The sequence below is a fragment of the Schistosoma mansoni genome, chromosome 1, assembly GCF_000237925.1.
Source record: "Schistosoma mansoni strain Puerto Rico chromosome 1, complete genome".
NCBI classification, from domain to species: domain Eukaryota; kingdom Metazoa; phylum Platyhelminthes; class Trematoda; order Strigeidida; family Schistosomatidae; genus Schistosoma; species Schistosoma mansoni.
Genome location: NC_031495.1, coordinates 32,259,834 through 32,276,705, shown reverse-complemented (window position 1 = coordinate 32,276,705; position 16,872 = coordinate 32,259,834). Strand labels below are relative to the sequence as shown.

The 16,872-nt window shown below is 38.9% G+C and overlaps 1 protein-coding gene across 1 annotated transcript; it reads left to right on the top strand.

Annotated features, from left to right (window-relative positions):
* Nucleotides 1–3,920: 3,920 nt before the first annotated feature.
* Smp_152870 (hypothetical protein) lies at nucleotides 3,921–16,147 on the top strand (the record flags this gene model as incomplete). Its single annotated transcript, XM_018794080.1, has 5 exons — nucleotides 3,921–4,469; nucleotides 5,594–6,485; nucleotides 8,727–9,837; nucleotides 14,042–14,201; nucleotides 15,514–16,147. The coding sequence occupies 5 exons, from the start codon at nucleotides 3,921–3,923 to the stop codon at nucleotides 15,778–15,780; spliced, it is 2,979 nt and encodes a 992-aa protein (XP_018648528.1). The 3' UTR covers nucleotides 15,781–16,147.
* Nucleotides 16,148–16,872: the final 725 nt, after the last annotated feature.

Genomic DNA, 16,872 nt, shown 5'->3' with positions numbered 1-16,872 from the left:
CTACGGGACAGAGAGTCGGCGTTTGTGTAACGGCTGCCTGGTCGGTATTCGCAAGTAAAATCAAACTCCTGTAGTCGCTCTTGCCAGCGTGCCACTTGGCCTACTGGTTCGCGGAAGGAGCGGAGCCATTGTAATGCACGGTGGTCTGTGCGTACACGGAAAGGTTTACCTAGTAAATAATGGCGGAAATGTTGTAAGAATTTTACTAATGCTAACATCTCTCGACGCGTTGTCGAATATCTTGTTTCGCTCTTATCCAGTCGACGGCTAGCGTACGCAATTACTCTTTCTTGCCCATCTGGGGCCACTTGTGATAGAACTGCTCCAATAGCGGAGGAACTGGCATCCGTATCAAGTATAAATTCTCCCCCGCTTGCTGAGGTATCCGGAACGGCTAATATAGGTGGAGAGCTTAGTCGTGTCTTCAAAGCATCGAACGCCTGTTGACACTCTGTAGTCCATAAAAATTTTCGTCCTTTGTGCGTCAAACGGTGTAAGGGTGCTGCTAACGATGCAAAGTCACGGACAAAGCGCCTGTAGTAAGAAGCTAGGCCAAGAAAGCTACGAACGTCTTCAGGTGATTTGGGCTGTGGCCAATTAACAATGACACGTGTCTTTTCTTTATCGGTGCCTACTCCATCTGCAGTAATACGATGTCCTAAGAAAACTACTTCTTTCTGCAGCAAGCGACATTTGGACGGTTTTACTTTTAGGTTGTGTTGTTGAAGGCGATGGAGAACTGCTTTCAGATTAGCATTATGTTGCTCGGGTGTGCTACCATACACAATAATGTCATCAAGATAAATCAAACATTTATGAGGTACTATACCTTGTAAAACTGTTTGCATTAGTCTTTGGAAAGTAGCTGGGGCATTCGTTAGACCGAAAGGCATTACTTGGAATTCGTATAAACCATTTGGCACTACAAATGCGGTTTTCTTTCTATCTTGTGGTCTGACTTCCACCTGCCAGTACCCTGATGCTAGGTCTAACGTTGAAAACCAACATGCGCCACTCACAGCGTCTAATATAGAATCGATTCTCGGAAGAGGAAAAGAGTCACGCTTAGTTATAGCGTTAAGGCGTCGATAGTCTATGCAGAGTCGCAGAGAGGATTCTTTCTTTTTAACCAGGACGATAGGTGATGCCCAGGGGGATGATGACGGTACTATAATATTCTTGTCAAGCATATCCTTAATCATCTTATCCAGCTGTGGTTGATAGTGTACTGGCACTCTACGAGGCGGTTGACGTAATGGCATATGATCACCTGTGGGAATAGAGTGTTGTACCGTGGTCGTCCGATTACCAGAGATATTCTCTGAGAAAACAGAACTAAATTTTTGAAGTAAGGAAATAGTTGATCGACGGACATCCTCTGTTACTTGTTTATTAGTTTGTACTTGGTGTATGACTTCCGACACCCCTACGTGAGCTGCCGACTTAGTTGCGTTCTTAAGGCAATGTGTCGGAATGGTTACTTCTCCGATTCGAGCTTCCGCCTTAGCTACATGTATAACGACGTCGTATTTTAACATAAAGTCAACTCCAAGTATAACATCCCAGGTGAGTGTGTGGCATACTAAAAATTCGTGTAGGAATGAGTGTTTATTCACTGTTACTTCCAACCACACCTTAGACCGTACTTCCAGAAGGTCACCACCGGCTGTTTTTAGTGTGGAGAAACATGGTTTTTGTCGGCTTATGCGATTCAGTGTGCTTAAAAACCCTTCTCTCACAATGGATACTGAGGCTCCTGTATCCAGTAGAATAGTAGTCTGTATGCCCTGTAAACTACCAGCTATTGTTATCGGATATACTGATTCAGAATAATACGAAGACAAATGGGAAAATCTAGTCTCACCTTGTTTCCAAAAATTATTATGCCCACTTTTTCGGGCTTTCCGGCCAAAGCGTTGGCAGTAAAAACACTCCATCTTCCGGTTGTGTTGATTAGTTCTTAGCGGCTGTCTCTCGGGGCGTCGTTTGACCGCGGAAATCGTTTGAGTGAAATCGGACTGATGTGTTTCTTCAGGCTGTTCAATAGCATTCGCTGACAAATGCGGTGTATTAACAGCGTTTGATAGCTTGTCTGCGGCAGCGAACCGTAGAACTGTGGTTCTTAAATCCTGAATACTTTTTGGCGGCATGTAAAGAAGGTGCTGTCGTAGTGCACCCGGCAAAAGGCCTTCTGTGAACCGTGCGCGTATTATTTCTTCCCGTATAGAGACGTCTAAACTCGGGAAGGCTACGATTGCTGCCTGCTGCAAGGAGTGCAGGTATTCCATGGGGTCCTCACTCGCTTTCTTGTGACGCGACAGGAACTGCATGGTCCCCAGCTGTGTATCTACTGTTAGCGAAAAGCATTCATCAAGCACCTTCCAGTTTTGGGCAGACGGGTTACTTGCGGTGAAACCGTTGGCAATCGCCCTTTTTGCCGCTTCATCGTCTAGACACGACAGGAGATAGTCAAAATGTTCGGCAGCTGGGACCTTACGTAGATACGTCGTGATTCTGACCTTCCAAATGGCATAGTCCGATGAGACTCCCAGTAGTGGTGACTGGCGGATGATTGCCCCGGTTGCTGGCTTGCTTGGAATGACCGGTGGTTCCTCACAGTTTTCATCGCGTTTTGACGTAAACACCTCCATCACCACTTGTAGCACGTTGTATTTCGACGTTTACTTGGGAGCAGGAGCGACCTGAAACAGCAACACAACAGTCAGGACCGACAAGTGCGTCTGAAGTGAGAACACGGTGTGCTGGTACAGCCGATATATTTAAAATTAAATTTACGCGGTTTTTAGTACAAAAGGGGAAAGTTATTACAAAATAGTTTTACTCGTTATTCTGCAGGTTCAGACGGCGTAGGGCTTGTTCTTCTTCTTCCAGTGCATTCACTCTTTGTTGTCCTGCAATGAGAAATACAAACACACATTATTGATGTTGCATGTAATGATTTTTATTACCGTTACAGGACTTTATTTCGATCTTCGCACAGTCACAGTGGAGCGTGGGATTCTCTGTTCAGACAAACAAAGGCTCTCAACATTCAATATAAGATAATAGGGAATATAACGCTTACAAAAAGTAAGGAAGTGAATGAATACTTGAACAATACTGTTTTAGCATATGCTTGGTTGTTTGGGGTCAACTCTTAACCAACCAACCTGAGCTGTTACAGACCTTTTCAACTTTTTTAAAACTACATTACCATATATGTGCTTCCTTACAAGCCCTAAAAAGATATATGGAAGCAAAGAACAAAGTAAAATTTTAGTCATCATTTTACTCCAATGCGTTATTCAGGGTTACTTCCTACCCTCTTTTCTTTATTCATGTGCAGACTAAGCAGAATGAATGAAATGAGAAAATTGAGAAAACCAAACACCAAATTGCCCATCACTCGAACTACTTCAGAAGATTGGCTAGACGAACCTTCCTAGAGACAGGAAACTTGGAACTATCACCCAAAACCAAGTCATATGGAATATACCAAGTCATTATAAAGCAACTGTGTCTTTACAGTAATGTGTCCCAAACCATCGTAAAGATAAATACTGTCGGAAACAAATCATAAGTAAAGTTTGAAGTAACACGAAAGAAAATTATGTATTCTTCAAGAATCACCTATCTGATACTACTTTTGATATCTCTGAAAATTGTTTTAATGTACAACGGATGATGAGACTCGAGTACAACAATCAAAATTGAAGTGGCGGGCGGTTTGACTGCTCCATGTTCAATGTCAGTAGTTTTGTCAATTATCTTAAGGGAAATATGTTTCAGATCCATTCTTTGTTTAAAAATTATTCACCACAAAGCATACACTTTTCAGTATCAGTCAAAACTGACCGAAGCACTCATTAGCTAAGGTCTGTTTCACTGATCCAGTCCTACTTACCTGAAAGTCCCAATCCATGAGCGATTTGGAAGGAAAAGTCAGTAAGTGTGACTCAAAGGACCCCCTAAAGCCAAATATTCCTAATGGAATCCGTAATGCTCATAGTCCACCTCGTAAGTTCTGTCTTCCAGTAATATTATTTGTCTCATCAGATAACTGCTCATCAAAAGAAACGGGTTCAGGTTTTATGCTGCTTAGTGTAAAACACTTATCAAAAGTCAAAAGGACTAAGCAACAGGCAGCAAGTGTAGATAACAATGTGTCTGAAAGGAATGGCGCGGAAACTAGTGAAATTTTGCCTTTCTCGAACTTCAGTCAAGCAGATGGTGTTTTAGTGCATCAGAATACTATGTGTGATAATGCTATTCATGATGTTTATGGATCCGGATCCATCGAAGCTGAGGAGTTTGAAGACTTTGATGAACCAGAAGATGGTGTTGAAATGAACGATAATGGAAATGAGATAAGAGACGCAAGTACACTTCCTCAAAACTGTTTCAATGTTCGCTCTTGTTCAGTAATTCCGGTCCCAGTTATGCCATCAAACGGTGAAGATATCTGTCAGGTAAGTGTACTTAGCTAAATCTCTTGCCCACAGTATTTTTCTTCAACAGTTTAATTCCCAAATAGCTATATTGATTAGAGGTGCCCCAAGTTCTTGCATAATATTGTTTTTAATAATGTAATTGAGAGATTTCTGGCAATATTTTTTCCTGTCTTGTGTTGATGCCTGACTCTACGTCTTTTAAAGCTAATCTACCATACTAGTGTCACTGATTAAGTTACTAGAGGATAAACGAGTAAGTTGATTCTTGTCGATTGATCTAGAAGCTGGACCTGTCATGTGTGAAAAACTAAACATACAAGTTCTGGTTTTTTATTTTGCTGCTCACGTGAGCTTTTGATGTATCAGATTAAATCTATATTGTGTAGTATAAGTGATTTTATTTTTTATTTGAACATAAATATTGGTACAAAGGGGCACCGAATACATATGCACTACACAAATCAAGCGATTCGTGTGTGTGCTGTGATACTGCCCGGGTGCCCAGGCTGAAGTAGATGGTTTTCTTAGTGGGCCACACACGGAGCCTTCGACTTGAAGGTCTAATCCACAAGGCAGTGAAGTGACGTTCAGAGATGCAGTCCCATGGTAGCCGGTGACTAACGACAGTCGATTTGCCATCCTTACCTAGTACCCGTTTCCTAACAACTGCATTACTTACTCTCTTCTTGGTTTGTAGTATTGACCTCCCCTGTACTAGTTGAATTCCGTGGAAAATCACACTCCAATGCTGTTCTTAGTCAATATTTCCTAGAATTTGTTTTCAACTGTAAGGCACCTGGGAATGTCAATTATTCATAAAGGTATTCCAATGTTTCCACATCTCACCATTTTAAAAACTTGCCGTCGTACCTAAAATTTCATGGTTGTTTTGTCGTTCAAATATCTGATATGGCGGAATCTCAGGAAATAAGTCTAGTCTAACATCATCTGACCAATTTTTTTTGAAGTTAAGCTTCACTACGCCTGAACAGCAACTAGTTTATATATATATATACCTTTTTGTTTCAAGACATATGGAGTTGGGTCATGACTCATCAGATTGGCTCCAAACCAGATATTAATTTTAAGGACAATAACCGTTGTTAACAAGCTTAGACGATATATTTTTTTTTACTTTTTAGTTCCATCCATCCACAAATTCTCAGTCATTTGTAGAGCCATTGAATGGTCGTTTCAAGCCAAATAATTCTACTGATAAAGTTTCTGGCAAAAAGTTCACATCTATATATCATGATGGCTACCAACAAAACCATTGTTTATCTCCCATAGCATTTCCGACTTTTGGACATCCTAGAAATTCAGAATACTTGCAACCTTTCCAGAGTGAATCCATTTATCCTACATATTCTCGTGACCCATGTGACCCAGTTTCGATAAACCCTATCATGTCAAATATTGTGTCATCATCAGAATCTCCGCTTCACGTTGATTATTGTCCGTCTTCTAAGCAAAACCTAAACATCGCGCATCACTTACGTGATCAGGGAACAATACCTGACCTTCACGGGTTTCCAATAAATTCGGATGTGTCGTACTCCAAGTCATTATGTAATATGGTCAGTAATAACTATTCGGATCCTCCAAATACTTCAAACTGGGTAAATTTAACAAATGTACTGCATCCTACATATCATATTGGCCTATCTCCTCATTCCAGACACGGTAGTTACAATCAACCACTGACTTGTCTGCACCACCTACACCCATCAACAACATCAGGCAACACAGCACCAACTGTGTCTGCAAATAACCGTTTGACGTCGGACGTTGTTGCTATAGCTGCGGCGTCACTCCCGCCACTGCAACCGGCTTCGAGATTTCGTAAGGCTCGGATACATGAAACCGTAGAGCAGTGGTCCTATGGTCGGTTTTCTGTACACGATTGTCATCTAAAAGCTATCCCTGACTGGGTTAGTGAGCTTCAAAAAAAGTCGTTTGTATGCGAGAAAGCTGTTACGACTTTGGCGAACAAAAGGATCAAATGTTTGTCATGTTTCATACCAAAAGGTACTAGTGAGTTTTGGTAAAATTATTTCTTTCATTATTATGTGAATGGTTTCTGTAAAGTTCTTAGAGACAATCTTTTTACTTCCTATCTTGGAATTTTTTGGGATTTTAGGACTAGGATGCGTGTTATTTTCGTGTTAAATTATGTGCCAACCATCATTTGAAGTAGTAGACTTATCAGGAAGGAATTGTATTTTAGGACTCACTAGCATTACTTTATTCGCGTTTCTGTAACTATATATTCCTGTTAAAGTTCAGACTGAGTAACAAGTTCGTTCAAGACAGTGGTTTAGGAAGTATTTTCTGAGAATCATTTCTTTGAAGAGGCTCGGATATGATTCCCTGGCTGACTGTGTTGGAAATAATTATGCTCAATCCTAACGATTTTCACAAATGTAATGCCATGCAGACATTATTCCGGCGTTCAGGTGGATTAGAAAACTCTTGATTGATTTCTTCTAGCTCTTTTTGGTATTTTAAGGACTAGACCTTACTTAGCAATGTGGAAAATATGTTTATTTTTGCATTAGTATAGTTGTTTACTGATATCTCTGCATATATTGAGTTGTTTTTGGCTAGGAACAAATGGTTATTTAATCAATGTTACAGAAGACTACCACTAATCGGCGTAGGTTTCTAAGTATAGCTCTGTGATACCTAAATTTGCATTAAATCCTGGAAATTAAACATACCAGCTTTCGACCATAGCTATGGTTTTTAACATGGCCACATTTCACTTTTCGTATCAACAACTTTGAAAGTCTTTCGTATTATGGAAAGTTGTGGTTAGACGCATGGTCTCGTTAAAGTCTCAAGTGAGTTGTTGTGTGAGAAAACTGCGTCGGATGATGTACTTTTGAGATTTTTATTTTTAAGTTGTGGTATACGGGTTGAAACACCTTCCCAAATTCACGGTGATCACTGGCAGTGATCAGTCATACGTAGCGTAGAATATAGCACAGTTCACAGGTTCGGGTGACCACTTCATTACTTCATTCATCAGCTAATTTTTTATGAGATACACTAAGTGTCAGGGTTAAAACTGACCTAAGGAAGTCTGTTACACCCTCAGTTCAATTTAGTTTTAGTACTCAACTTCACTAAGAGCTGGGGGAAGCTTGATATCGATCTCAGTCAATGCATTAGGAGTTGATCGCTTTTAATCATAGTTTCAAATAACTGCCCTATATTATCCGTTGTCACTGGGTTTCTCATAGTTTGCTTTTTTTGCCTAATGCTGCCTTTGATTTCCGCGCTATTGGTAGCTGACGTTTCAACAATAAGTTCATCTATATTTGTCGTAAACTATGTGACTTCATGTTCACTGTGTAACGAATTTCGGTTAAACAGGAAATAAACTGAGAAATATGTTATTTACTTTATTTGGATGATAGTAAAGATTGTAGTAGTTGGTCATGATACTGCTTTCCAACCATTCGATTCACGGATTGAAGCCTATCTTTAATTATTCGGTTCCGTCAAATCCTAGTTGTTGATATAATAATAAAATTGTACCATAATTTACTATTTATAGACCCTTATAGGAGTTTAGATCAGTGGTATGCTAAAAATTCGGTTGTACTATAGTATTAAAGAAAACAATTATTCATAGTCTACTACATTTAAACAGTTTTCAGTCGTCTTTACAGTTTCAAGGTGGTATTCTGTTTGTTTTAAAACAGTGGTATTTTCAGATAAGAGAATAAATAACTCTTCGGATTCTGCTTATCTGTTACTAGTCCCTTTTTTGTCATAGTAAGTTTCGAGACATTGTCTTGATAAAATACTGATACATCTACGTTTTGTAGCTTCCAAAAACTGTTAATTATTACAAGTGTGGATCTGACTATTTACTTGCTACTGTATCGGGGATCATAGACTAATGTTGCTTGACACGAGGAAGAAAGTACGATTTTAGATGAAGATTTGTTTATGCACCAACCTCAAGTCCGCAACTAATCCAACCACTTTCCACCATTTATTCGAAACTATCATAATTACACTGTATTACATATCTGGCCGTTAGTCAGATTTAATTATATCGAACTAGGCAGTAATTGATATAAATTAATCAGTAAATAAATGCATATATACAATTTACATCAATAGGTCTAGCTGGATTAGCTAGCAATGTAAAGATTACCGAGTTATATATTTACTTCCTGACACAAGGACACTGTGTTTCTGAAACAGGTTGAATTTCTTTTCCACTAATAGTCAGTTAACAGTTTTATTTTTTGTTTACAGAAGATAAAGAATCATCTATGTTCCCACGAGCCACACATGACTCTGCACATGCTGGTGCTTCTGTTGACTCACATTCCAGACACGCTCATGAGAAAGTAGATGCCCTAGAGAATGAATTGGACGCTCAATCAATGGTTTTGAGTAATGGGTTTGCAGGAACTAATCTTTTCTCTTTTTGGAATAATGGTCTTCGTGTTCATAGTCAAGTTCCTTTCACGGCTATTCACATACGCAGTTCCGAACCAGTTTACGATTCTTGTGGAAATCGCGATAACAATTCGCAAGATATCATTGAATTGGAATGTACGGATCAGTCAACCTGTGCAGTGAATGGCCATTACGAACATTTCGACTCTGTCGACCCTTTATCGCAAAGAGAAAACAGAGTCCAGAGTGATAAAATAGAATTTCCAGATAGTTCTGCAACTCCCCTATATGCTCCAGACCCTGCTACTGCGTATTTGCGTCGACAAAACATGGGTATATCAAATTACGTAAATAAACTGTCAATTGTTACGGAGTTGGAACAACTTTGTGATGACTCAGCAATCGCACCTCTAAAAGCTTCAGATATGGCTACTCTCCCCAAATCAGACTCCACCTTTACGGATTCAAAAAAGGTTTCCAACCGTACCTCTGAATGTGGCAATTCTCATATGGATGAAATTTGTTCCTGCAAAACTTCGAAAACTATTTCAAATAATGCCCCCCCAGGTAGTCCAAATTCTAGTTTCGTTCCCAATGGACCTAATCAAATCCCACTTGAATTACAAATTTCAGCGGAAATTTCGAAATCTAGACTCCGATTGTTGGACTTAATGCCCAATGGTGATAACAAACTGGGACGCGAATGTACCCACATTTTATCTATAGATCCAAATGTACAACGTCTGATAAATTCGGAAGGCGCAAAACTGATTAACAAATGCGAATCTGAATACAGTTTTTCGAAATCTAATAATTCGGGTGGTTTTTCAATAAAATCATTAAAAAATAGTGGATCTAATTCTCAATCTTGTCGCCGTTCAAAAAGCTTTGATGACAGCTCGTGTATCAGTCGTTTGAATAGAATTAAAAATAATAGGTTGTACAATTCTGACATCGTTAAAAGGTTAGTGGCTTTTCATTTTATATACGTGGCAATCTTAATATTTTCTGAAGTTTTCCTTCATTTTCTGACCCGAAAACTAATTGAATGTTAGGAGTTATACTTCAAAGAACACTGGTTTAGTATCTTTGGTTTACCTTGGTGGTCGGGATTGTTTGTCATGATGTCTCAGTCGAGTTATAGTGAATGGAAGACATTGCTTTAGGTCCTGCCAGGCCAGTCAGGTCGATTGGATACTGTTAAAACCAAAAGCAGCTACTTAAGGTCCCTCAGGAAAAGTTACAACTGCCCTCATCATCTAACCGCACTCGAAATCCTCGTGTCCACTATCAAATCCCTCCGTTACTTCTCAACATTCTTAATAGTCTTTTCTACTTGTACTGACGCTGTTACTATCTCTATTACTCCAGGATTTGTTTTGATAACTCTATACCGTTGTGGTAGTGTGGCATATCAACTTGACCTACTGCACTTGTGTGTGCTAAGTTCTACTTTGCGTATGACTGACTGAATATTTTTATTTCTACTATCGGCCCTTCCAATATGATTATCATCAAGCACCACAAATGCTAACGATTCGAGTTCACCAAATTTTATTCTTGGTTTCCTGAAACTGCACCCTAAACTACATGTTGAAACTTCCAATTTCCAAACATTGGAGTTGGACCAGGACTCTAGAATCCTTAGGTTTCTATGTATGCTGTGCCTAGAAAACAAACATATAAGATCCAAGCGTGGTCGTTCATTTGAACCCACTTAGTCAATATGGCAAACTGCCACGATATGCAATTCATATATCCAGGATTTTGACTACTACCTCTCATGGCCTTTCTGGTGTTGGTATGACAATAAGCTTGGATGCAACAGCATAGGCTCTCTTGTACAGTCGTCTGTGCGTCATCTGACTTGACAGGGGGTAGGGTAAAAACGCTGGAAGATAGGAACAAATGCTATTGTCTCTTCGTCTCTACCTATCCTCCCACTGACTGTAGTTCGGGTAAAATAGAGGAGGTTCTTTTTAAAGCTTTCCGCCCTCCTACAAAATGCCAAACTCTCTAACGTCATAACTGTAGCAGACTCTTGTAGGCAGTTTAGATCATAGACATCTAGGTGCGTCTTACAGTATCTCAGCTTAGTGAACAGACACTGAAACCGTCTGGTGCAATTGTACGTGGACAGTTGGTCATTCTTAACAAGGATGAACTTTAAGCACAAGAAAAAGCACTATCTAACATGGTGACTTCACAAATCTACCCGAAAATATGTGAAAATGAATTATATTACCATCAGCTGTCGTTACAGAGGCTCAACAGACCGGCGCTCATTATGGAGCACACATTTAGACTGATCATGCTCGAGTGAAAGCACTCCTCTGTCTGTCTTACTGGAGGTAGAGAAGTCACATCAATAAGACTCTGTGGGGTTCAGCTTAACGATGAGGAAGTCAGGAATAACCAGAAAAAATTAGTCAGTCATGAAAGTGGAATTCAGCACTGTGTATGTTGGTACGTTATCCAAAGTTGTGAAATAGCATTGATACTTACCAGCTACTTGAACCAAAACAGGAAAAATCAAAGGATTTCAGTTGCGACTACTGAATCGAGGGATGCTCTGAAATCTACCCCATAAGGCCTGGAATAGGATGAGGAGCAAAGGCAGCCTGAACATAGACTGACGAAAGGTATACGCGGTGATCTTTAGTTGTAGTGAGTAGCGAACTCAGAAGAAATGGAAAATGTAATGTCTGTAAGGGACGATAGACAATTTTTCAAACTTAACTAAAGGGCAGGTATTGAAAATTTGGTAGTCAGTAAGAGGGACAATAATCCACTCGTTGGCTCAAGTTCTGTGGCAGTATGTCATCAAAAGGCGTATCAGTGAAGTCATCGGTAGTGCACAGGTTCTCTAGTTGAACGCTATTGGCCGAGTTAGAACTTATGGCGAATTGTCATCGAAACTGGTTACTTCGAGTGGTTTTCGCCAAGGTTGTCTGCCTCCTCCATTTTTATTTAACTTTGTCATAGATATGCTTTTAGAGATAACACCTTCATCGTCTGACGTTTTAGGGATTGATCTACCAGGAGATTCACTTGTTGACTTAGAATATACAGATGATATGGTTCTGTTTAGTAAAAACGGCGACGAAATTCAGTCTTCTGACCACCTTAAACAGCAGTGGTGGGGTTTTCTCCATCCACATGCTAAATGTTAATTCAGGATAAGCCTGAGCCAGTGTCTGCATTGATGATACGGAATGAAGCAGTTGAACGCACCGGCCCCTTCACTTGGGAGTCTCATTGGTACTGATGGTCTGGTACGTGGTGAAATTTCGGTATGAATTCAGAAGACTCGATTGGCTTTTGCTAACTTGCGGTATAGGCTAGACATATGTCTGTCAACCAAAGAACGAGTTTATTACATATAAGTTTTATCCGTTCTACTTTGTGGGTGTGAAAAATGGCCATTAAGAATGGAGGTTGTTCGTAGGTTACTGGTATTCCATCACAGGTATCTTCGAAGCATTGCTTGTGTATTTTGGGACTACAGTGTAAGTAATCCCTGGGTTAGGTATAGGGTACCATGTAAGGATGGCAAATCGATTGATGATGTAGTAAATCTTCAATTGAGGTGGTTGGGACATGTATTGCGTATACCCGACCACCACTTGTCTCCGCGGGCGATGTCTGGAAGAAAGATCGGAGGCGGCCAAACCAAGACATGGCGTCAGTCCATAAAGTCACTGACAGTTGGGATTAGCCATGTTAATAGGTATAGGCTACCTGGTTGGAGTCCGCGTGATTATCGTAACCAACAGTTAGAGACTTTGAATGATATGGCACAGGAGCATCTGTCCTTTTCTTCCCTCGAATTATCGGATTCTACATCCCTCATAACTTTTTTCGCGTTTTTATCTCGCTTATTTATATTTCCTTGAATGGTATCTTCGATGCCTAATTTCTTCAATCACCACTCATATTGTTACTACCTTTACTGTTTTGGGATTTGGTCTAACAATTTAATCTCTTTGTGCTTAAGGGATATGGCAACTTAAAGCGATGTACCTACTTACCTGGTTCTACGTTGCGGTTGACTGACTGACTGAAACCCACTTATTGGCTTATAATACGTTGATGACATAGTAGTGTTCGGTGAAGATTCTGAGAAAAATGCAGTCCTCTGATCGTCTCTAGCAATGACTTTAGCTTGTCTGGAGTGTGTTCCTCTCCCTCTAAATACAAGGTACTGCTTCAGGACTGGTCATCAACTGAAATAGTGATAAGAAGTGGATTAGTTGAATTCATTGACCATGTTGTTGCAAGTATTATCAGCTCTGAAGGGTTGGTGCTCAATGAAATACTGTCTCGGATTCGGATAGCCCAGTTGGTTTTATGAAACTGATGTCACATGTGACAATGGTTTTACGTATAAGAATATACTAGAGGAAAGCTAAGAGTAGCAAAACCATAACATAACGTTGGTCCGTTAAGTCATCAGTTGTTGGACTAAGCCATATAGATATGTACAGGCCACCTGGCTGAGGTCTGAGAGATAACTGCGATTAGTAATTGAAGGCTTTAGGTGACATTGTTCAGAATTGTCCAATATGAGGTAGTTACACTCACTCTTCCTTCACATCCTTATTTTCTAGATAATCTCAATTTTATTCCACGAACCCATATTTCGTCGAATCATATTCTCTATGCCTAATCTTTCTCACTGCAACTGATACTGTTGCTACTTCTATCACTCCGGGATATGGTTTGATAAGTTCATTTCATTGTGCTAATTTACTGTGGCAACTTTAAACAATGCACATATGTGCCAGATTATTTTCTGTAGTTGACTGACTGGGTGAGAATAGCATGGAATCTTGAGACGATGAATAATCCCCTTTCATGTATCCTAATAAAGTATATTTAAGTGTGCATCGATGAACAATTTTTTTATCCTGTGTTATTCCAATTCAATATAGTGGAATGTATTGTTGTGTAATTAATCTGTATTACTTTCTTCCAGTTGCTTTAATAACAATGTTCATCAGATAATTGATTATAGTTCATAGTTTTCTTGTTTGTTATTGTTAGTGTTTTGGTATCGATTGTGTATTAGTTTTTAGCATTTGATTATATTTCTTGTATGTATAAATTTATCTAGACTATTACTGTTACCTTAACGATTGCTATTGTTACATATATTTTTACATTAGGACTTGGGCTCCTTTAACTGTTAATAATATGACCAGTTTTGGATCACCAAAAGGTATAAAGTTCCCTAGCGATTTTGCCGAGGAAGTTGAATACTACCAGAATTCCAGAGAATCTTCGCTATTGTCAGATCGTCTCGAGGCTCGAATCCGTGCAAGTATGGTAAGTTGGAAACCTCATCAGCCCTAGTAGATTGTTGTGTGATGAAATGTCGGGACATATTCAGAAAGGTCGGTTGGCTTTTAGCGAATTACATCATTGTCTGCTAACGAAAGGGGTCATGTACTGCTCAGTGATTCGCTATATTTTACTTCATGACAGTGAAAGATGACTTTAAAAGTGGAGGACATTCGTAGGTCACGTATCTTTAGAGCGTTATTTGTGTATGAGTGGACCGTCATTTGTGAACATTGTTAAGGTTAAATGTAGAGTATAGGTAAATATGGCAAAGCGTCTGGTGAGATTATGAATCTGCATCAATTAAGGTGGTCGAGCCACCTTCTACCTCAACGTATGATCCTAACTAGTGTAGGAATATTTTGGGAGATATCTAGTAGCCGACATACCTATTGTTGTAGTATTTAAACACTAAAATATTCTTTGCGATAAAAAGCAACACTTCAAGAGTCCACGTTGCAAAATACATTGTAAAAACACCATGGATTTCCTTTCATACCATTCACGATACAATATCCATCAAAACAACTTCAGATGCAGTGTTTACTACTTTCCTCTTCGAATAAAAGGGTAATCTATTACAGCGTTAAATAGGGTCGCAGTATTCAATTGAGATCTAATGAGGCTTTATATCACTAGTGATTAAGTGAAATACCACAGAAATGGGATTGTAAAGCACAATTGACATACATGGACAATAAACAACTAACTCTCACCCAATATACTTGAGTAGATAAGGATGGAGCAAAAAATATTTATACATTATTCATGTCACTTGGGTTACTTTGTTTTGTAAAAGGTAGGAAATATAAGCGCAAGATTCAGTTAGTCCAAATCCAAGTTTGCATCAAATAGCTGTGACAATAAGATGATAAACAAACATTTAAGTGGTCTTCAGGGCGAAAGAGAAAGTTCTTAGTACGACACCAACCATAGGCAGATACGTGCATTCTTAATCTACATCTTGGGTTCCGTTGTTATCCCATACTTTTTATCTTATGGTTTTATTTTTGCTCAAACCTTACTCTCCATTCCTAATTTCTCTCCATTCATGAATAAAATTACTTTTATTTATTTCGTCTAACTATACTCATATATCTCAACAACTTAGGCTGATGCATGTTTGTGCTTATGATGGATTAAATTTCAGTTGGCTTCACTTAATATGATCAAGTAAATTTGTTGTTGATTAATTTGACTATTTTTGAGACATTTGCCTTGTGAAAGAAAAATTTGTGTTGTGTTCATAAAAATTATCTTGGTATGTTAAGCAATAGTTTTGTTTTTCTATTTATAGGAGGCCATTCGTTCGACGTTAGTTAATAGTTTTCGAGATGAATTGGCAACTGTTCTGGCTGAGAATGTCAATTTACGTTCAGAAATAACTCGATTAAACTCCGAGTTAACGCTTATTCGAAGTTATCAACATGCCTTCTTTGCTATTCGACCATTTGTCCCACCTGGCTTGTGGGAAAATATTTGTGTTCAACAGGGGTTACCTGTATCATCTTTTGGGAATGATTCAGAGTACCAATCACCTTTTAACCCCCAGGTTTCCCGGTAAACAAATTATGAAAACTCATAGTAAATCTTCATCGCTATCAAACGAAGAGCGTTTTTCTGTTATTTTCCATGAATCAACAGTGCAATAGTTATTTCCACGGCGATTTTGGCCGCCAAAATCTTGATCTCACTGCTATAAAAACATACGGAAAACGTTTTATCAAGTTGATTTGCTTACTTTACAAGATTTTTCACGTTTCTACCGACTATATTTTCGTTTCTCGTTTTTTTAAATGTTATTCAGTTATCTTGAGATGATCGTTTTGTTCTTTGAGATCTGCAAACAAGTATTTATCTACCATAACAACTAACGATAACCTACACCTTCGACTCTGTTCTACTTCTCTTTTTATGTTAACCTCTTTTTACCAGGCTCTTTCACCCCCGCAACTATCAGTTGGTGTTGCTGTTTGAGTTCAGGCTGTTTTGACAACAGTAACTGTACAATTTTACGTGAACACCCTGCCATGCTTTCTCAAGTATGTAGGCCTGAACTGTGATTTTCGAAGGCTACTTGTGATGTTTCCATGTTTGTATTAAAGCCAAGCATGTACAGTTTTATAGATCGTCTTTTTTTGTCTGAATGATACTTTTTGTTCCTGATTCTTCTTTTCTCTTTTCACCTTAATATTCTAATCTCTTGATCACTGGTAAATATTTATGCTAAAGTAACGTAGTCAGTATGTGTTTATAGTTTGAATTCTTGAGTCAGTTGTATTAGTATGTACATAGTGTTCGTTCCCGACGACTTGCTTATTGTTGCATTGTATTTACGTCTTTTATTCGCTCTTTTTGTCTTATCGGTTTCTTTTAATACATTTTCGTTCCTGGTGATGTTGATTGTCAACACCTAACTAGCCACATATTTTCACCTCCAACTCTTACCCTCTTTGTTTGCAAACTATGTATCAATGGCTTCGATGATGTTATACATTCCTGAAGTAAACAAACTCACTTGACATGTTATTTTAAAACTTCAAATGTTTTGTGCCTAAACAGCTATGCATTTGTGCCTGTCATTGGTTTGAAATTTTTTGAAGTGTTTGAATTCCATTTTACTGTAATAGGAGCATTCGGTTCTTTTATTGCCTAG